The following is a 23,301-nucleotide window of genomic DNA, read 5'->3' on the forward strand; positions in this document are numbered from 1 at the left end:
GTCTTCCAAGAGGAGGGAACATAATTGGCTGCATTGTATACTGCTGGTATGTTGAGTATGATGAGCAACTGAGACCTGATCATTGGATTTATTATTTTTTTTATCTTTTAATGTTTATTAATTTGAGAGAGAGAGCACAAGTGAGAGAGGGTCAGAGAAAGAGGGAGACAGAGAATCCTAAGCAGGCTCTGTGCTGCCAGTGCAGAGCCTGACATGGGGCTTGAACCCACGAACCATGAGATCATGACCTGAGCCGAAACCAAGAGTTGGACGCTCAGCCGACTGAGCCTCCAGGTGCCCCAAGACCTGATCATTGGATTTGGCAACTAGAAGTCATTGGTATCCTTAAGGAGAGTTTTCAGTAGAGTGTGGGGAGTAAAAGCATGATTGGATTGAAGAGAGAAGGTAGAGAAATTGGAGAAGATAGCAAAACTTTGCTGTGAAGGAGAGAAGAGAAATGGAATAGTTGTAGTGATTGAGCACCTACTGTGGTCTTTTTTTAAAAAATTTATTTATTTTTAAGAGAGAGAGAGAGTACATGTGCGAGCAGGGGAGGAGCAGAAAGAGACAGAGAGAGAGAAAGAGAGAAAAGAGAGAGAATCCCAAGGAGGCTCCATGCTGTCACTGTAGAGCCTGGCACAGGACTCACAACTGTGAGATCATGACCTGAGCCAAAATCAAGAGTCAGACGCTCAACCAACTGAGCCACCCAGGTGCCCCCCTACTATGGTTTTTATTGTTGAAAAGATTAGGCAAAAATGAAAAGCTCATGAAATTGAGCTCATGATTCTGGTTTAAGTAGTAGTTGTAGCATGTGTATAAAGTACTTTTCTCTGTGATACAGGTTTGAATGGGCTAGAAATTGAAGTATTTGTTTTTTCCTGATATACAGGAATTTCCCTCAGATTAGAAGAATGCAAGTTTAGTGGCTGTGAAATTGTGTTGCATTCCTGAATTTCCAGGCAGGTTAGGCCTCTTGGTGTGGTAGTTAGTAGTAATATGGAGCAAAGCCCCCAAATTTTATTTTTATTAATCTGAATTGATGATCTGGACATATTAATAATGGTTTTACCTAAAATAGATTTGCAGACCAGCAATATGTTCATCATTTTAAAAATGACTTGGTTTCCCTGAATAGTTTACTTGCCCCTAAAAAGTACTCTGGTTACATTTAAAGCCATAAATACTAATTTTAAATTGGCCACTGTAACTATAGGACAAAGAAGCCCAGGAACACAAACTGGTTCTCATTTCTACTTCACCATATTAACCCTCCATCTGCCTTCTTAGAATGAGCCCAGTCAGTAAGTCCAATTACAGTTGATTCCTGTTATTCATAGTAGTTGTGTTCTATAAGGTGGCAGCAAACACTGAATTAGTGAACATTGAAGTAAAGCTCCTATGGAAATATAGGGTTAAGCTCCTATGAGCCACTGGTCACAGCATTTTCATCAGCTGATCAGTACATAACCTTGTTTCATATGTGTTGCTGTTTACAGACACCTTATTTACTTAGTGTTGGTTTGCTAACATTGAATTCATGGCCAATAGCCCTGTAACTAATATGAAAATGAAACTTATCTAACACACATTTTCTTCATAAGGCACATCAAAGCCTTCTTGCATTAGGAACACTAGACAGCACTTCAACACTACCCTTGGGGGCCATTTTAAATAAAAAAATCAGCAATAAAAAGCAAAACATGCAAAAAAAAGTCACAAAATAGACCACAAAAAAGGTTTAAAAAAGATTAAAAAAAGATAGTGTGAAAGCTGTCTTAAGAAGACAGACCATCATCTTGTTTGACCTCTTCTGGAAACCTTCACATCAGACATCTCAAGTTTTTTGCTAGTCTCTGCGTGTCTGGAAATGATTAGGGAAAGTACTATGAGTATTTTGACCTTGCAAGTAACAATTAACTAGCAGGCAAATTTGCAAATAACAGAATCTGAGAATAATTAAGACTATTAGGTAAGAAAGAGGTGGCTGTCCGATGTGTTAAATGAATGTTTTGGAATATACTTACATAATTGAATCATGTTTATGAATACTAGGATTCCAGTTTACTGAAGCTATAACTTTGGAAATTGAAATCTAAAACTTGGTTCAAGTTGTAATTTTTATCAGAGTTCCACAGATACATGTCTTAAGAGTATAATTCTGGTACCAATTCCAATGTGTGTGTTTTTCCCCCACCACCAAGCAATTCTCCAGCATTAGCTGGGTGTCCTATAATTCAACTCAATTCTGACACTATCTGTCTGGAGATAACATCACATCCTACCAGGTAAGGACTCAGTCATGCAAGACTGCCCTTCCCCCTGCCTCAGATGTCATTCACAAGTCCAGACCATCCCCTGGGCTTTTGACTTACATATAGATTGGAGGTTCCCACCACCCCCTCCTGGAGGTCAGTTAATTTGCTAGAGCAGTTCACACTACTCAGAGAAACATTTTACCTACTAGATTACTGGTTTATTACAAAAAGATATAACTGAGAAGAGACAGATACAGCAGATTCATAGAGGACATGATATGGGGAAAGGGACCTAGAGCTTCCATGCTGTCTGCGCACACTTAACTGTCCCCAGATCTCCACATCGTCTCCAACTTGGAAGCTTTCCAAATCCTGAACTTTTGTTTTTTGTGGAGGCTTTATTATATAGACACAATTGACTGAATCACTGAACTCCATCTCCAGCTGTTCTCTGCCCCCAGGAGGTTGAGGGAAGGGTAGGGAGTACTAGGACTGAAAGTTCCAACCTCTTTGACTCCACTGGCAAAGAGTGTCCTTGTTTAGGTGCTTTCCGAAAGTCACCTTATTAACATAACAAAAGACTCCTTTAGCATTCTCCCCATAGGAAATTCAAAGGGTTTTAGTAGCTCTGTGTCTGTAATAGGAATGAAGACCAAACACGGTTGACCTTTCAAAAACAGGGGTTTGAACGCTGTGAGTCCAGTTATATGCAGATTTTTTCCCCATAAGTACAGTGCAGTACTGCAGATGTATTTTTTCATCCTTATCATTTTCTTAATAACATTTTCTTTCTCTAGCTTACTTTACTGTAGGGTAATAATACATAATAATACATATACAAGATATGTGTTAATTGGTTGTTTATGTTATCAGTAAGGCTTCTAGTCAACAATAGCCTATTAGTAGTTGAGTTTTAGGGAAGTCAGAAGTTACGTGTGGATTTTCGACTTTGCAGGGGGGTCTGTACTCCAACCACTGAGTTCAAGGGTCAACTATATTTCTTACTATGAATCAAAATATCACAAAGAGATGGTTATACAAAGTTTAGGAAAAATAACAACCCTAGAACACCTTCCCCACATTTTCCCTTTCCCAGGGGCAAATACTTTCAGCATTTTTAGTTGATATTGTATTTACCTGTCTTTAGATACACATGTGACTTGGTGATCTACAGGGGCATGGAGAAATAGTCACTATTATAGTGTGGAGTGAGAATGTACATCTGCTGCTTTAATAGCTTTTAACTAGACCTCCTTTTAGCCGCATCTTTACTCCTACTTTCCAGTGGAACCTGGGCCACAGTCCTTGAAGCTTTTGTTGATTTTTATGGTATAAATTGGGTTGATGTTCTCTTTTGTCCACTATCATGTTCTGCTTTCTCAGATCTGCAAGGTTAGTTACTAGTCATACATCTTCTTTAAAGCTTCATTTTTATTTTTGTTTTCTATTTACCTGTGCATATATATGTATGCCTTTGCTGTAATTTCCCTTATATATTATATATTTTTTAAGTTTATTTATTTTGAGAGAGAAAGAGTGCGCACACAGGAGCATGAGTGAGGGAGAGGCAGAGAGAGGAGAGAGAGAATCCCAAGTAGGCTCTGTGCTGTCAGAGCCCAGGTTGGGGCTCAAACTCACAAACTGTGAGGTCATGACCTGAGCCAAAATCAAGATTTGACCCTTAACTGACTGAGCTCCCAGGCACCCCTCAGTTACATAGCGTAAAGGAGTAAAGTTCGATGCCGTGTTTAATTAGCCTTTTTTTTTTCTGGTAGTTTAAAATACGTAAATATAAAATTACTCTCTAAGTAATTAAGTCATTTGAATGCTACTGCTTATATGTTCTCAAAATTTAATTTCCTGATGAACTTGGCCTAGAAGAATCCAATGTGTCTTGTCAAATAGGTCAGAACAGGGATAAAGTTATTTTATTTTATTTTTAATTTTAAAAAAATGTTTATTTATTTTGAGAGAGAGAGAGAGAATGGGAGAGAGGCAAAGAGAGAGAATACCAAGTAAGCTTGGTATTGTCAGCTCAGAGCCCGACTCAGGGCTCAACCTCATGACCTGTGAGATCATAACCTGAGCCGAAATCAAGAGTCGGACACTTAACCAACTGAGCCACCCGAGCTCCCTGATAAAAATTATTTTAGACAGAGGAAATATGACCAGGACTGGAAGGCAAGCATGAAAATGTGTGGTACATTCAGAAACCCACATGGCTAGATTGTAGGATATGTATATGAATGGTAAATTGGAGAGGGTAGCTGAGAGGTCATGTGTGGAAGAAGATAGCTGCTACTGATTGTAAAGGCAATAAATCTATGATCAGGTTGTGAAAAAAAGGACGGGGGTTGTCTACTATACTGATTAAGCTTTTTTTTTTTTTAAGTTTATTTATTTATTTATTTTGAGAAAGAGCACGTGAGCAAGGGAAGGGCAGAGAGAGAGAAGGAGAGAGGGAGAATCCTGAGCAGGCTCAACACTGTCAGCGCAGAGCCTGATGTGGGGCTCAAAACTGCAAAACGTGAGATCATGACCTGAGCCGAAACCGGTCATGCCTGAGTCGGATGCTTAACCAGCTGAGCCACCCAGACGCCCCTTATTAAACTCTTTTCTTAGGCAATGGGAAATCATTAGATATTTTTGAAGAGGAGATAGACATGAGGAGATCAGGAGTTCAGAAAATGAAGAAGTAGTGGGGCACCTGATTGTCTCAGTCAGTTAAGCGTCCAACTTCGGCTCAGGTCATGAACTCACAGCTTGTGAGTTCGAGCTCTGTGTCGGGCTCTGTGCTGACAGCTCAGAGCCTGGAGCCTGCTTCTGCTTCTGTGTCTCCCTCTCTCTCTGCCCCTAACCCACTCGCATTCTTTCTTTGTCTCTCTCAAAAATAAATAAACATTAAAAAAAATTTTTTTTTAATAAAAAAAAAAGAAAATGAAGAAGTAGTAAGAGACTGTTAGAGTGTTCCTGGTAATAGATGATGGTGACTTACTTGCACCAGACCTGATAATGGGCCCGGAAGGATTATAGGAGAGATGTGTTGGCAGCACGACAAAGTAGACTGTATTTATTTACTCCTTCATGTTTACTGAATGGTTCCTATGTGCCACATATAAAAAACTAGTGGTGGTGGGAAAGGGAGAAAGCCAAGAAAGTTTCTAGCGTTCCTTGTGTGAATAGGAGATTGAATAGATGGTAAAAGAGGAGACAATTTGAGAAGGGAAAATGCATTTTATTTTTTTTTCTTGGAGGTACTTATTACAGGTTCACAGAAAAGCTTAATTTATGGTCCCATATTTTCTGTTGAGTGTCTTGAATTGAAAAGAAGAAGTGAAACTGGGTGTCTTCTCTGTACTTCCTTCTGTTAGGAATAACAGAAGTAAAAATGCAGCTGTTGTTAGTTTTATTAAAAAATAAAATACAACCGAGTAAATTTAAAGATCCATTTGGCTTTATTCAATAATTCATGAATTGGGCAGCATCCCATTTAGCAAATAGAAAGGAGCTCCAAAAAGCTGAACAAAATGGAACACTTTTATAGGCAGAAGAAGTAGGGACAAGGAAAGAGCAGATTACTTCATCTTTCTTTGGGGGTCAGAAGGGGTCTGTTAGACAGACTACCTCACTAGTGCTGACCAGGAAATTCCAGATTCACTGGTTTAAGATGACATTCCTGGGAAGAGTTGAAGCTGCAGTTAGGTATTAAGTCTTGGTTTGCTGACAGGGGTTTAACACAAGTGACTCCATTTGGAGTCTGTCTTTTATTTTTTTTTTACATTTAACAACTCTATCTTAGAATAATTAAATTTTACTTTTCAGTTGTGTCAGTAACTTAAAAGATTACGTTTAGTACTTAAAACATAAATGTTGAAAAAAAGTAAGGGTAGGTTTTCTGAGTAAAAATGAAGTAGGATCATAGACCTTTTCTTCACTAAAACCAAAAAAAAAGAAGGAAAAAGTGGGTGGGAAGAGGAGAGGGCAAAAATAGAAGAGGACAAAAGAGGGGTATGTGTGAACTAATGCCAAATACTTAAAAAACTAGAGGCCAAGGAAAGAATGAGAAGCTAAAAGGTGTGTTGGATGAGGTTGGTAATTCCCGCTGCATATCCCAGAAGCCAGACTAAGGAAGACAAGGCCTACAAAACAGTAAGCAAGCTCAATAATACTGCCCCTGGAGGCAGAGCTAAGAGGTGCGTAGGGAGTGAAAAGTCAAGGAAGAATCTTCATACTAATGCTGAGCCTCACAGAGTCAGGGAACATTGCCATTTTAATTACGCTTTGGTAAAGGACAAGAGCCAAAGCCCACGAAGGTGTAATAGCCTTCTGACTGGAGGGATAGATCCTCATACAAGATACTTAATGAAATTTCAGCATTCAGAAATACCCCGTTTCCTGCATCTTTGGGTTATAGAAAAATAGATGAAAAGCAGTACCCAGTTCTCAAATTGAAGATTGTGTGTGTGTGTGTGTGTGTGTGTGTGTGTGCATCTGTCTGTCTATGCCTGCACATGTCAGCACAGAAATAAAAATGATCCCAGCTACAGTGAGAACGGTGTTGAAGTTGTTAAGCAGAACCTATTGAATATCAGAATAAGTAGGAGCTTAGCACAGCCCTCCCCATGTTAAACACCATCAAGATTAAAAAAAAAAAAAAAAAAAGGCATGGCAGCTCTACAGATATGCCACAGGAAAGAAATAAAGGAAAGAAATGACCACGAAAAGACTGTCCTGCGTAAGAATAGCGTGTATCCCTGACAGAGATTACAACAAATGGAAAAGAATTACTCAGAAATATTCTGAAATAAAACCTGCATTTTCAGGTTGAACGGCACTGAATTCCAGGGGGGGGAGAATTTATGAAATGATTAAAATTGACTGTACCTTAGAAATAACTAACTTTAAAAATGAGAGAATTATTTTGGCATCCTGGCCAAAAAGAGAACATGACCTATAGAAGCAGGGACAAAAATTTAGCTGACTGCAGACTCCTCAATTGCAGTCAATAGCCAGAAGACACCAGAACAGTGTTTACAAAGTTTTGTTGGAAAAGAAGAGTGAACCAAAAGTATGCCCAACAGTATCCATTAGATTTGGTTTGGCTGCTAATAACAGTGGCTGTTCTAAGTCAGTCACATGGTCTGTATTGAAGTGATCTTTGAAAGGCACATCTTTCAATTAAGTATGCATTTGTTCACTTTTGACAAATGCATATATCTATGTAACCCACCTCTGATTTTAAATATTGACAATGTGTTTATGGTTCCCAAATCCATATCACCATCCTTCTTGGTCTCCTCCAGCTTCAGACCCATCTCTCCAACTACCTGTTTGACTTCTTTATTTTAATGTCTAGTGACTTTAACAGGTCTGAAATTTTTGTATTTACTCTCATAAACTTTTTTTTAATGTGTGTCCATCTCAGAAAATGGTTCAAGGCAAAAATCTAGATTCTTCTTTCTAATCCCTTTCCCCAACCTGCTTCATCCTAGTCCGTTTCCAGGTCTTGTAGATTTTACCCATAAATAAAACTCAGAACTGCCCACATAGTGCCATCTCTCCTGATTGCACCTGAGCCCAATATGTTGTTATCTTCTACATGGGATTAAGACTTTCTTAACTAGCATCTAACTAGCATCACTGCTTCCACTCTAGCTCTTCAGTCCAGTCTGTTCTCTATAGAGCTGTCAGAGTGGTCTTTGCAAAATAGAATATTACTGCATTCTCAGATCACTTCAGTGACTTCCTATCTTTGTAATAAAATTATTTGCTATGGTGCCTGGGATCCCATGACCTCTACCTCCCTTTAATACATCATCTTGAATCACTGTCACTTGTGTCACATTGGCTTCCTTTCTGTTCCTTAGAAATACCAAGCTCATTCCCACCTCAAGGTCTTTGTGTTTGCTCCTCCCTCTGCTCAGGGTGTCCTCCCTCAATTCTTCATATAGTTGGCTGTTCTCGTCCCTAAGATCTCAATTCACATGTCATCTCACTGGGATTTCTTGACCATTCTTTTCAAAAGTTTCCCACCCTGTCCCAATCATATTTCCCTGTTCATTTCTTTTATGGCACTTCTTCAACACCACGTTATCTTGTTTGTTCATTTTCTATCTTTTCTCTTTGCAGTGTAAGTTTAATCAGGGCAGAGACCTTGTTTGGTGTTCACTTTTGTATCCTCAGTGCCTAGAATAGTACAGTATTAGTAGTAGGTATTCAGTAAATAAGTATTTTTATTAAATGATCAGATTAAATATCTCTAATGATTTTCAAATTGTATTCATAGCATTTTTGATGAGGTATAGTTAACTATTTTAATCTCTAAGTAAAATCATTTTTAAGATCTATTAAATCTTTAAACCATTTGAATATCATGTAGTGCATTATTATTTTGATAAAGAGTACCTGGGCCATTTATTTAGTGAATGTTTCTACTAGAGGCCAGTAATAACATATCTATATTTAAAAATTTTTTTAATGTTTATTTATTTTTGAAGGAGAGATACAGACAGAGTGTGAGTGGGGGAGGGGCAGAAGAGAGGGAGACACAGAATCCGAAGCAGGCTCCAGGCTCTGAGCAGGCAGCACAGAGCCCATTGCGGGGCTGGAACTCACAAACCACTACGAGATCATGACCTGAGCTGAAGTCAGATGCTTAACTGACTAAGACACCCAGGCACCCCAACATGTCTATATTTGAGTGGCGTCTGATTGGTTGATGGTAAAAATTTCTTGTGAGTAAATGAGGAAGTTAAGCCATTTAGATTGTATCTCATTGATTTTTCCAAGTGGTACAACAGTCAAAAATATTAAGTACTTTAAAAAAAAAAAAAGAAAAGCCCCCCAAATGCTCAAGAAATAGAGATGATGTGGGTATGTGCTAAGGTTAAGAAACCCTGAAATTTACAATGTTGCATTAAGGGACATACAGGGTGGGTTGGTTGTACCCATCAGGAAGTTCCAAAGAGGTCTTTGTGGGTAGTATTAAAACTATCACTCTAGGGATTCTCTTGGATTTCACAGTAGCACAAAATGTTTTTGTAAATATAGATTTAGAGAGTTGCGTGCTTATAATTTTCCTTCTTAGATTAGGTGTTATCCTCCAGCCTCAAATATACAGACTATGCACTGGTTCCATGCAGGGAAATAAGAATTACAAATACTCTTTTTAGGGGCACCTGGGTAGCTCAGTCGGTTAAGTATTGACTTCAGCTCCGGTCATGATCTCGCGGTCCTTGAGTACAAGCCCCGCGTCAGGCTCTGTGCTGACAGCTCAGACCCTGGAGCCTGTTTCGGATTCTGTGTCTCCCTCTCTCTCTGACCTTCCCCCGTTCATGCTGTCTCTGTCTCAAAAATAAATAAATGTTAAAAAAATTAAAAAACAAAACAAATATTCTTTTTATGAGCTGGTATAAGAGGAAATGTATAGCTCTTTTTATTAGACCTTATTTTCCATTTCATTTTTCTGTCCTAAGATTGAAAACAACTTTAAACATGTAGTGTGTGGTATTTATTCTTCACAACATTTCTTTGAAATCGTATCCTCATTCCAGATTTAAAATTTTGCAGGAAATTATAACAATCTGTGGGTCCCATGATTAGAAAGTAGCTGCCTTGAAGCTGGTAGATTTCCTTCAGCCCATACCATGTTCCTTCTACCAGAGTTTCACTGTCTTCCCAACTTTGCTACCAGTGTAGCAAATTTTGACTTGAACTTTAGCATTCATTACCTTTCTAAGGTCAGAACAGCTTTGTTCCTAGTTTCTGAAGAAAAAAAAAAAAAGAAAAAAAAAGGCTTATTTTAGCTGTGGAGGAAGTCACTGAGTTATATTTAATTTTAGCATTTAAGAATGAAGTTAGACTAGAGTTGGCAGGTTTGACTTTAACTCCTTTTCATTATACTTTTTAAATCTACAAATATTTATATATTTGTTGATTGATATGTCAGTAAATAAGCCATATTTATTATACTTCACAATATTCTTATACCTCTTAGTGTTAGGAAAGAGTATGTTTCTGTATTTATGCACGTGTCACAGTAGTGCAGGAGTTGGATGGGTAGAATTTTCAATTGTGGTCCTTAAATGGACTCATCTGTGGGTGTGCTTTCATTAGCAGTTTTTAGATTTGGTTGGTAAACATCGTGTTTAATATATACAAAAAAGCTGTTATGAGAATTCAGAGATAATGACAACATTGGACTGCTCTCAAAAAATTTATAGATGGGACGGGGCCACATATCAACAAGTACACAGAGTATACACTAAGTATAATGGGAACGCAGAACAGGATGAGAAATCTTTAGTGGAGAAATTTGGGAGAAACTTGTAGAGAAAGTGGAATTTAGGATGCCTTCTGGAAATCCCCCTTGTTTTGTAAAGAGAAGTGTTAATTTTGACACAGAGGTGGAAAAGTGTAGGAAATATGGTGTGGTTGAAACAAGATGTATGAAAACAGATGAACATAAGGGAAGCAAAAATAATATAAAAACAGAGAGGGCGACAAAACATAAGAGACTCTTTTTTAAGTTTATTTATTTATTTTGAGAGAGAGAGAGGAAGAATAAGCAGGGGAGAGCAGAGAGAGAGAGAATCCCAAGCAAGCTTCATACTGTCAGTTTGGAGCCCAACACGGGGCTCAATCCCTCAAGCGGTGAGATCATGACCTGAGCTGAAATCAAGAGTCTGACACTTAACCGACTGAGCCACCCAGGTGCCCCATGTAAAAGACTCTTAAATATGGAGAACAGACAGAGTTGCTGGAGGGGTTGTGGGTGAGAGGATGGGCTAAATGGGCAAGGGGCATTAAGGAGGACACTTGTGATGAGCACTGGGTGTTATATATAGGGGATGAATCACTGGATTCTACTCCTGAAATCATTATTGCACTATATGCTAACCAACCTGGTTGTAAATAAATAAATGAGTGCATGAATAAAGGAATGAATGAATGAAATAGGGTGTATGAGAAGATGATAGCAGTAATGTTGGTAAGTTGGTTAGGGTGAGATTTTAAAAAGTCTAATTCTAAAGGGTAGAGGGTCTAAATAGGTTTGTAAAGGCAGTAGACAGTGATACAAGGTTGTTGAACAGACTAATAATGAAATCAGGGTCTGAGGAGATTTGCATAAACTGCCTTTTAAAAATAACCCATGTTCCATTTTGTCTAAAAGTTATATTATGTTAAGTTCCATTTATGTAACACTGGTTTAACTAATGGTCGTGTTCTGGGGTGAGTTAGTAAAGGAATGCAAAGAAACTCCTGTACATTATTAGAATTGTTAGTTGTTTAGTCTTTATTGAGTTGTGGAATGTTTGGCTAGATGGCACTAGTGAGAAACTAAGGCCCAGAGAACTCAGTAACTAATTCAAAAGCACATCTCATTTAGCGTCAGAACTTGGATCTAGAACCCAATTCTCCTGATGCTTAGTCATTGCTTTTTCTCTGCTCTACTTCCTCTACGCCTATTTTAAAGTACTGGGTATTTAGAGACACAAAGGAAGAAAGATGCATCTGTTTTTTTCCTTTACAGTGTTTACATGTAATCAAATGACATGTGGCTATACTGCTTTTCATTTTTATTTAAATACCAGATTTATTAGTACAGACCAGTCTGAAAGAGACATCAAGCTTCAGCACTTTTTGTCCAAGTGAACACTTGTAAGAAGCTTCATCTTAGAGTAAGTAGGATTCTAACTGATTGAAGAGGATGGATGAGTGGAGAAAAGGAATGAGAATAACAGCACAGGCGAAGCGTCAGGGGTGGGCATGAATGAGTTGTTTTGGAGCATGGTGAGAACCATGGTAAAGCAGAGAAATTTGTTTCAGAATAATGAGAGAAGTTCCTTATAACATTTGTAGTGTTTGATAGACTGGGTTTTTTTTTTTTTTTTCTTGTTTTTTTTTTTAACATTTTTTTAATGTTTATTTTTGAGAGAGAGAAAGAGAGACAGAGTGTGAGCCAGAGGGGCACACAGAGGGGCAAAGAGAGAGAGAGGAAGACACAGAATCCAAAGCAGGCTCCAGGCTCTTAGCTGTCAGCACAGAGTCCAACACGGGGCTCAACTCTCCAACCATGAGATCATGACCTAAGCTGAAGTCAGACGCTTAACTGACTGGGCCACCCAGGCGCCCCTAGTCTTTGATAGACTGGGTTTTGTTCTAACATAGGGAATGGTTAAACCCCCCCCCCTTTTTTTTAAGCTACAAAGAATACCCTTGGGCATTACTATATTTGTGATAGTGAAATTTTATAAAGGTGGACTCAACATACGATCTCTTTGTAGTCGTCCTTTTTCTCTACCCTGGGCTTTGGCATCATAAATGCATTTTGCGTTGTCCTTGACACAGTAAAGTATTTTCAGGTGTTTTGACAAGGTATAATGATTAAAGCAGTGTTAAGGAGAGAATTAGCTCAGAGTAACTGTCTATACCGATATTTAAATGTTATGTCTGCAGTTAGCTCTGTGGTTTATAATTGGATTATTTCTATATCTTAATACCCATCCTTCTCTGAGATCAGTTGATCAAAAAAGATTAAGATTCTCAATTCACGGTACCCAGTAAGCTTTGTATGCCACTCTTTTTGTCTGTAAATTAACTTCAGTGTCATAATGTAGCATTAAAAACAGCATGAACTATCAATATGATAGAGACTATAAACCTGTGTTTCTGGACTGTTAGAATCATCTTAATTATTCATGAAATCGTTTGTTGACTTACTCTTGTTATATGAAATTTGGGTGTCTCTGAGTGTACTTTTTCAGATGTCCAATTCAGAAATCTATCTCAGCATGCTGTAAAACCTGTTTTAAAAATAGGTATGAGCCACTTGTGTCACTGAAAGGCTGTTGACACAATGGAAAAACTATTAAATGAGTTTGCAGAACAAACCTTGCCATTACTGAGGAAAGGCTTGTTTAAAAAAAAAAAAGGTAGATTGACTTTTTATTTCTGTAGATGCAAAGAAATACAAATAAAATGTTTATAACATTTCATATACTTTGTGTCCTGTTATAAATGATTTTCAAAATTTATTTCTAAGTGTAGCTTGGTGTGAACCAAAGTATATTAAAAAATAATCTTTTAGATCATTTTATTTGAAGCAGGCAATGTTTTCCTCACTTTCATTGAAGCTTTTTTTAAAAAAGTTATTACTGTTTATATGTAACCACTTAAAGATTCCCCAAATATATTAAATATCTCATACATTTAATAGATGGAGTGAATAAAAAATCCTTTCACATTTTGTATATGAAATGCATATTATTTGCACTCCTGGAGGATTAGGAGAGAGAATCTTTTATCTTGGTAGATAATCTGGAATTTTTGTCAATAAAGATTAGGTAAAGTGAAAGGAGGTTAAAGTGAAAGGTTGAGATTCTCATAGTTTTTGTACCATTTTTTCTGCTTTTGCATTTGGCAAAGGTGAAGGGCAGGAGAGGGGAGAATGAATGGAAAAAACTTCTAGGATGAAATGTGTTGAAGCTAATGAACTACTCTCAGAGATGTCTAGGAAAAAAAATGGGAAATTTTATTTTTTTTTATTTTATTTTATTTTATTTTATTTTATTTTATTTTATTTTATTTTATTTTATTTTATTTTATTTTATTTTTTAGTGTTTATTCATTTTTGAGAGAGAGAGAGAGAGAGAGGATGAGAGCATGAGTGGGAGAGGGGCAGAAAGCGAGGGAGACTCAGAATCCTAAGCAGGCTCCAGACTCTGAGCTGTCAGCACAGAGCCCAATGTGGGGCTCGAACCCACAAACTCTGAGATCATGACCTGAGCCTAAGTTGGACGCTTTAACTGACTGAGCCACCTAGGCACCCTGATTTTATTTTTTTTAATTTTTTTAATTTTAGTTTTTTTAATTAGGGAAAGAGAGAGAGAGAACGAATGGGAAAAGGGGCAGAGGGAGAGAGAGAGAGAATCCCAAGCAGGCTCCATGCCCAGCATAGAGCCCGACTCAAGGCTAGATCCCATAACCCTGGGATCAATCATGACCTGAGGCTAAATCGAGAGTCAGACAATCAAATGACTGAGCCACCTAGGCGCCCCCAAAATGAGAGATTTTAAATCAGTAAGGGAAAGCTTCCCCAAAAACCCTGGTGAGAAAAATGGAAGTAGCCATACCTGACTAACTTCAATGGCGGTGAACTTTGAAATCTCTAAATACTCCCATGTGCATGTAGTTGGAAATTGACATTGTGATTTTATGATAGTCTGGTAGCTATTTTTATTTTAAATGTCAACAAAAACTGATTACAGGTATTCCTTCTCTAAACCTTTTGCCATGTTTAAAAAAGGAAATATAAACATTTCCCAGTTCTTGGCTTGCAGGATTTTTAAATATAAAATTAATAATAAAAATAATCATAATTAACATCTGTTCTACGTGCTGGACTCTGGTAGGCATTTTATGTATATCATCTTATCAGTCACAAAACCCTCCAAGGGATGAACAGATAGTCATTCCTATTGTACTAGTGAAAGAAACAGGTTAGAGAGATTAAGTTGCTTTTTCAATATTACATACCAGATACTGGAAGACAGTCTTTGAATCCAGGTCTTTAGGCTCTATGCTCCTCCGTTTGTCCAGAATTTCAAAACATAGTTTGGTTGAATTTGGTCAGTTAAAGATGGAATTATTATTATCGTAGGAAAGGTAATAAAACAATCTGGTTTATAACACTGTCAAAAATACACACATCAAGTAAATTCTGCCTTAAATTTTATTTAGAGACTGATCATCTGAACATTTGAACTTGTGGATAGTAATTTTCTTTATATTTGAATCCTCATATGCTTCCAAGAATGATTTGTAAACCTGGTATTTTGTTTACTCTGGGCAGACTCTGTAGCAGTAGCATCTCTATAGTTGCAGACCTGCATGTGCTCACTAGGGTACTTTACTCCCAGGATTTCCCTGACATCCTCTGTAGCCTTAGATGATCCTGGTTTGTAATGAGTTCTGGGGCAAGTGTTTGTGTTTGAACCTGTTTAGGCTCATCCTTAACACCATACCCTCCATGCCAGCCTGGTCTTATGACCAAAGAAGTATTCCAGAGTTAACTGGAATCAGCCTGGAATTAATTCTGTCCAGGGCTAAGGAACCATTAAGTTTTGAATCCAAAACTCTTTTAGACAAACACACACAAGATGCTTATGAAATGGTCTGTGGTAAATTTCTGAAGATTAGCAGACTGATATCTGGGAAGTGTTTAATATTAATTATTCCTCTGTAACTAACCCTAATATCAGTTTAGTATTTAACATAAATTAGTTAAGTTTCTCCAGTTATTTGATTTTAGTTCGAAGTTGTGTTTACTGAGTACCAGGGAACATTAAATATGATTATAAACTTTGGCATCTTTATCAAGCCATCCTTTAGCAACAGTAATTGGCACTAGTTCCTAGATAGGAACTGTAGCAAAACTGATCTGTTACTGAGTGAATGAATGGATTTCTACTTTTAAATGAAGAAGTTCCAGTATAACCTGGGAAATTCTGAAATTTATTTAAAAGGCTTATTTAAAAAAATCCGTCTTGTTAGAAAATTCAAGTGTTACATTCTCTTAGAAAGATCCTTTTATTATGGCAACTGATTTTTGTTTACTTAAGAGAACCTGTTGCTAAAATAGTAATGAGGAAGGGTGTAATACAAGTATAGTCATACACCCCTTGCTCTGCAAGTAACCAGAGTGCTATGTTCGCGTGTTGTTTAGTCTCATTTTGGACGGTGGAAATAAAGTCGTCTGTGTGTTTTTCTCTCTTGCACAGCCTAAAATGACGAATGTGTGATTTCAGTGGAATAAATGGCGTCCAAAGTCACAGATGCTATAGTCTGGTATCAAAAGAAGGTAAGTTGATCGTCAAAGCTTTCAACCTTTTAAATATTTTTATTCTAAAAATGCATGCTTTTTCTTAAGGTGCTATGGATTTATGTCAAATATTACCTGAAATAATGACATATAGATTTCATGATCTTTTGAGTGGAATGGGAGCATTTTGGTTTTTCTTGTGCTAATTTTATTTCTAAAGAAATTAGAAAGATGATGCTTCACAGTGTTTTTCTCCACTTTTTACTCCACATTATTAAAGTAGCTAGATTAATTATTTTCAGTTATAATATAAGCCAGATTTCCAGGACTTTGAATATAATTAGCATTTTATAAAAGCATTAAATTTTTCTTGCATTAACTTCTTTTAAAGCTAGGTTAGCAGAAGTCTTGTAATTTTATAACTTTTTATATCTAGAAACTATAGTCTTAATCTGTTTCTTGTAAGTTCAACTCAACAGTTGAATCTTTTCAATAAAATAAAATAAACCTTTGAGGTCTGTGTTTTTCAAATCAAAATAGTAAAATGTTTATTTCGATGTTTTAGGATTAATTGTCCTAACTACTAAACTAGCTGTGTCCTCTGTATATTTCAAAATAAGCTTTCAATGTAATATTTTTATGAAGTGCAAGAGAATAAATGTCTTTTTTGAAAATAAGTGTTTTTTCCTAAAGAGTGTTGTTTAGACTCTTTAAAATGTATGTTGTTATATGTAGTATTTTAGATTTTTAGTGTATATAGTGAGTTATGTTTGTTTTCATAGTTTAAAACATTTTTGATGCCTTATTCTTCAAGTCCCTATTAACAAAATATAATTATATATTTAAAGCTTTTCTCATATGGGGTAAAATCAGACAATTTGTAAATTTACTTGAATTGGACATGGTAATTAGAGTGCTTTCAAGATTAAGCAAACCTGAGAATACAGTCTGTCTTTGGATGTGTTTCTCTTCTGTGTCGAACATGCCACAGATATACAGGATCACATGTTTCATATAAGGTACTGAATTGGAAGTATTGACATTGATCATACTATTAATTCTGTCTTTTGTAGTTCTGTATTCATGTCATCTTTACCTTTAAACTTCCATTCAACTTAAAACTGAATAATGAAACTAAAACAAAATTATTTTTTATTATTTTTTATTTCCTACATAAATCCTTGAAAGCTTTTCTGTTAATGCCTACTTATTATGAGAGTTAGTAATGTTTACTAAGCATTTTATCTATCTGGTTTTTTATGTTAAACATTTCGAACTTCTCTGAAGATCATTTGTAGAACATGCTAGATTTACTGTCCTTTCTTGGTAACGGAGGGTTTGAAATATTACACTCGCATTCAGTTAGCTCACTAATACCCTTCTTATCTGCGGGTCATTTACCTAGCAGCTTTAGATATGTGCAACCAAAAAATTCTCCAGAGCAACCATAACAGATGTCACAAATTATATCTAGCAAATGTAATCACACATTTTATGTTACTGAGTCACCAGAACCATTAACCAGATTTTATTTGCTCTATTTTTAAATTTTGCTTTTAAATTTAATTGTCTTGAAGAAATACATGTGACTACTTTGAAAAATTAATGTTTCTGGGCTAATTGGGAAAAAAAAAATAGCCACCAGTACTACCTTTCCCTGTCCTTACCCAGCCTCTGAGCTTTGCTCCCCAGAGGCAATGATTTTACATTCTTTATAGCTGAAACCAAAGTTCTACTACTCCTCATCGCTGGTAGGGAGTTAGGAAGGATGGTTTACAAATGTGGGGTGTGAAGTTTTGGTTTTCTTAATTACTTTTGGGAGAATGCTGATATTTGTGGGTTAGAAATCAGAGATACTAAATGTCATACAATACTCTAAACAAGGGTTGGCAGACTTTTTCTGTAAAGGGCCATATAGTAAATATTTTAGGCTTTAAGAGTCATACGTATCTGTGACAGCTATTCAGTTCTGCTGTTCTATGGTACAAAAGCAGCCATAGACAGTACATAAATGAATGAATGAATGAATGAGTATGGCTGTGTTCCAATAAAAATTAATTTACAAAAACAGGCAGTGGGTTAGATTTGGTCCACAGGCCTTAGTTTGCTTATCTGTACTCTAACATAGCCCGATACAACAAAGAATTGTCCTGTTCAAAATGCATTAGTGCCCTATTAAATTATACTGCTTTTTTTTAAATGGTATTTATGTTTTAAACTTGGCCCTTTCTTGATTATTTCATTATAGATGTTACTTGTTGATTTCTGACTGTATGATAAAGATTTAGCTTTTTTATGAGTCCCTCCTCAACCAGTATTCCTTACCCGAATCCTCCCAATGACTACAAATTTTGGTGAAATCACTATGCAGAGCCGTTTGTGTATGCGTTGTTTAGAGCTATGTCATGCCGTATACTCTGATATTTTCTGTCTGTGCAACTTTTTCCTCCTTTTGCTTAATTTTTCTAATTCTCCAAAGTCTCTGATAGAACTATAAAACTCCTTTTGTTGTAGTCAGTCATATTCAAATATTCTAGTAGTTCTTTGCCTCCCCCCACAAACCCCCCTTTGGGAATGACCTCCTAGAATTCTCTGTCCTTCTCACATTCTGGGGGGATTGTTCTCATGTCACACCTCTCATCTGCCCTCTTGGTGTTTTGTTTTGTTTTGTTTTGTTTTAAATATGAAATTTATTGTCAAATTGGTTTTCGTACAACACCCAGTGCTCATCCCAGCAGGTGCCCTCCTCACTACCCATCATCCACCCTCCCCTTCCTCCCACCCCCCATCAACCCTCAGTTGTTCTCAGTTTTTAAGAGTCTCTATGTTTGGCTCCCTCCTTCCCTCTCTAACCTCTTTTTTTTTTTTCCTTCACCCCTCCCCATGGGATTCTGTTAAGTTTCTCAGGATCCCCATAAGAGTGAAAGCATATGGTATCTTTCTCTGTATGACTTATTTCACTTAGCATAACACTCTCGAGTTCTATCCACATTGCTACAAAAGGCCATATTTCATTCTTTCTCATTGCCACGTAGTATTCCATTGTGTATATAAACCACAATTGCTTTATCCATTCATCAGTTGAAGGACATTTAGGCTCTTTCCATAATTTGGCTATTGTTGAGAGTGCTGCTATAAACATTGGGGTACAAGTGCCCCTATGCATCAGTACTCCTGTATCCCTTGGATAAATTCCTAGCAGTGCTATTGCTGGGTCACAGGGTAGGTCTATTTTTAATTTTCTGAGGAACCTCCACACCGCTTTCCAGAGCGGCTGCACCAATTTGCATTCCCACCAACAGTGCAAGAGGGTTCCCGTTTCTCCACATCCTCTCCAGCATCTATAGTCTCCTGATTTGTTCATTTTGGCCACTCTGACTGGCGTGAGGTAATATCTGAGTGTGGTTTTGATTTGTATTTCCCTGATAAGGAGTGACGTTGAGCATCTTTTCATGTGCCTGTTGGCCATCTGGATGTCTTCTTTAGAGAAGTGTCTATTCATGTTTTCTGCCCATTTCTTCACTGGATTATTTGTTTTTCGGGTATGGAGTTTGGTGAGGTCTTTATAGGTTTTGGATACTAGCCCTTTGTCCGATATGTCATTTGCAAATATCTTTTCCCATTCCGTTGGTTGCCTTTTAGTTTTGTTGATTGTTTCCTTTGCTGTGCAGAAGCTTTTAATCTTCATAAGGCCCCAGTAATTCATTTTTGCTTTTAATTCCCTTGCCTTTGGGGATGTGTCAAGTAAGAAATTGCTGCGGCTGAGGTCAGAGAGGTTTTTTCCTGCTTTCTCTTCTAGGGTTTTGATGGTTTCCTGTCTCACATTCAGGTCCTTTATCCATTTTGAGTTTTCTTTTACCATCCGCCTGAGAGTTCCCTTCACTCCTCTTAGGTCATACAGATTTGTTTTTTTCTTAAATACATATTTATTTAAAAAGTCCTTTCACAGGTGTTTAAGTTTCAGTGAAAAGAAGGCTTGACTGCTGATGCTGATATGATACTTGCTGATTATATGACCATGGTCAAATAACTTCATTTGAGTTTTGCTTACCACTTACTACATTAACTTGATAATCATCCTCAGCTGCTTTTCAATCATACATCCCTTTGAAATTATGATGAACTTTCCAAATTCTCAGGATCTTATTGCCAGAAAAGTGTATATAATATAGAAACACAATAAAATTTTCGCATCTGATTTGAACCCTCTAAGTCTTCAATTAGATAATTTTTAAAACATTAGTATTTTAACATTCTTTAATTTTTGTGACCTATCATTCAGTGGTATTCAGCTTATAGTAGGAAGTATTGCTGTAAATAAAACCAAGAAATGTTCAGGGGCACCTGAGTAACTCAGTTGGTTAAGTGTCTGACTTCAGCTCAGGTCATGATCTCGCCGTCCATGAGTTTGAGCCCCGCCTGTTGGGCTCTGTGCTGACAGCTCAGAGCCTGGAGCCTGCTTTGGTTTCTGTATCTCCCTCTCTCTCTGCCCCTCCCCCACTTGCGTGTGTGTGTGTGTGTGTGTGTGTGTGTGTGTGTGTGTGTGTATGTGCGCGTGCGCGCGCTCTCTCTCTCTCTCAAAAATAAACATTAAAAAAAGTTTCTTTTAAAAAAAGAAATGTTCAGCTTCATTTTCTTGAACATATGTATGTTTAGTTGTAACTCACTTTAGTGTCACCTTTTCCACTTAAAAATGGTGACATCTTTATATTTTTGTTTTGAGTACTGAGCACTAGCTAACCCCAAAGACCATGACTTGATCTGTGGACTGTTGTGAACATGAACTCTAATATCAGATGTGAAATTTCGAGGAGAAAATAAAAACAAAAGTTTTAAAGTATTAAATCTAATTAGATGATGTCAGGGTGCCTTTAAATAAATTATTCTCTGCATGATTTATTTTGAAATTTTTAAAAGTTCTTTTAACATCTTATTTTATTTAAAATTTTTTTTTTCAACGTTTATTTATTTTTGGGACAGAGAGAGACAGAGCATGAACGGGGGAGGGGCAGAGAGAGAGGGAGACACAGAATCGGAAACAGGCTCCAGGCTCCGAGCCATCAGCCCAGAGCCTGACGCGGGCTCGAACTCACGGACCGCGAGATCGTGACCTGGCTGAAGTCGGACGCTTAACCGACTGCGCCACCCAGGCGCCCCTTAACATCTTATTTTAAACTTCATTTGGTACTATTGTAGCCATCCATAGTCATGAATAATTTGAAAGTCCCTATTGAAAAAAATAATCTTCAGTCACTAATTCAGAAGAAAAATTAATGCCTCAAGAATGGTAATTGGAGAAACCAGAATAGATTTCCATTAGTATTGGGCTGTTAAATTGAAGTACTGAGCCTCAGACAAATGGGTTTATTACTTTTTCTCTTCTAAGTTTTTTTTTCCTGAACCATATTCTCATATGTACCATTAAATATTTAATGTAATTTTACTTACTTATTTTTTAAAATGTATTTATTTTTGAGGGAGAGAGAGAGTGAGTGCAAGCACGTACACATGTAAGCTGGGTAGGGGCAGAGAGAGAAAGAGAGAGAATCCCAAGCAGGCTCTGCGCTGTTATAGCACAAATGAGGGTCTTGAACTCAGGAGATAAGGGATCATGACCTGACCCAAAATCAAGAGGTTGAGCCACCCAGGCTCCCCCAAACCTTTTATTTTTCACTAGAGGTGATGAAAAAGACCCTGTTGCTTCTTTCAAGGCGCTAGAAGGATTGAAAGTCTGCAGCAGGCAGAAGACAATGAGACAGCACCAGAGCAGGTCAGAAATAGGGAAAAAAAGAGACAACCACAGGCCAGCATAGCGCTCTAGTCCCTGGATTCACTTCACCCCAAGATTAACTTCACTCCAAACTTGGAGTTGTTTACCCATGTCAGCCAATAACCCCTCCCCCCCTTTTTGCTGATGCTAGTGTGAATTGGATTTTTACTTGCAAAACAGAAAGTTCTGACTAATGCAGAGGCAATATATATACATTTTATTGAGGTGTAACATACTCAGAAGACCACACAGATTTTAAGTGTTCAGCTTCATGAATTTTTACAAACTGAATACCTGTTTGTGTTTAGGACTGTTTGTGTCTTGTTTATGAAAAAACTCAGATCAAGAAACAGAATGTTAACCAGCTCTACAAAACTTTCATCCCTCCCTCTCAGTCACAACCTGCCCTTGTTGAGGGTGACCACTGTGCAAAGCTGTGTATCTTAATGGGTAACAAGAACATAGATTTTGGGGTTAGAAAGCTGAGATTTGAATCCTTGTTCTTGAAAGCCAGTATGATTTTGGACAGGTTGCTTAATGTCTCTGAATTTCACTTTCTTCATGTACATAAATACCATTTTTTGTATTTATTTTAGGAGTAACTGATGATATATGTAAAATGTTAAGCAAAGTGCTCCACACAGGGTAAACCTTCAATAAATGAGAATTATTTCTATTATTATTACTTCATATTCACCATACTTATCAGATGAATTGCTCCCCAAACTTATCAGAGTGCTTTATTTCATGGATTCTAAAAATTCTCATGAGGCTAAAAAAAGATTCTTACTTGTAAATGAGAAATGTAAAATGTCAGGCTTCTAATATTCAATGTTAAAACAGTGGGTATTTGTTGACGTTTGTTGTCTAACACTCATACCATAAAATCATGATTAAGTGTAACTTATAAACTTCAACTGCCCTTGCTTCAGTCACTGATCATGTTTTCCACTTCTTCCTTTTTAATGTCACTTACTTGCCAAAAATAAGACTTGTCCTACCAGAAATAGATTGGTTAGTTTAGTTGCTCAAATATTTGCCTTTTCACTTAAGGTTTTTCTCCCCGTTTTAGGCATGAAATCCTTGATTTTCCACCTTTATCCATTTCCAGTTCGGGTATTTATAGCATAAATAATTTGAGTTTTAGTTTTAGTTTTAGTTATAAGGAAGAAAGAAACTATGCTGTGCAGTAGTCATGATAGTTTGACTTTAGAGATCATCTGGTTTCTGTTAAACTTTTTGCTTTATAGGTAAGAAACCTGATGCCTGTAGATCTAATAACTTGATCATAGTCATGAATTAGTTATAAAACCAAAACTCAGGTCTACTGACTTTCAGGTCACTCATCCTTCTGTACTAACGTAGCTTTGAAAAACAGACTGAAGAAACTTTTACTATAAGATTTTCTTGTTTAATTTGAGAGTTTATTTTTAGATGACTTCTAATGCGAA

At 37.0% G+C, this 23,301-nt stretch overlaps 1 protein-coding gene across 5 annotated transcripts in view; it reads left to right on the plus strand.

The window, feature by feature from the left end:
- The window catches only part of PHTF2 (putative homeodomain transcription factor 2), a 127,827-nt gene that overhangs the window by 16,040 nt on the left and 88,486 nt on the right, over nt 1-23,301 (plus strand). For 4 of the 5 annotated variants that reach the window (XM_047097385.1, XM_047097382.1, XM_047097380.1 and 1 more), the window contains exon 2: nt 16,040-16,119. In XM_047097385.1, coding sequence (XP_046953341.1) covers nt 16,075-16,119 — 45 coding nt within the window. In that variant the 5' untranslated portion in view covers nt 16,040-16,074. Of the gene's footprint in view, nt 1-11,201; nt 11,939-16,039; nt 16,120-23,301 lie in introns of those variants that run through there. The other variant, XM_047097381.1, reaches the window with a different exon arrangement.

Source organism: Lynx rufus, unplaced genomic scaffold, assembly GCF_022079265.1.
Source record: "Lynx rufus isolate CCGP_SWC_20201006 ecotype Redwood Valley unplaced genomic scaffold, mLynRuf1.p SCAF_4, whole genome shotgun sequence".
NCBI classification, from domain to species: domain Eukaryota; kingdom Metazoa; phylum Chordata; class Mammalia; order Carnivora; family Felidae; genus Lynx; species Lynx rufus.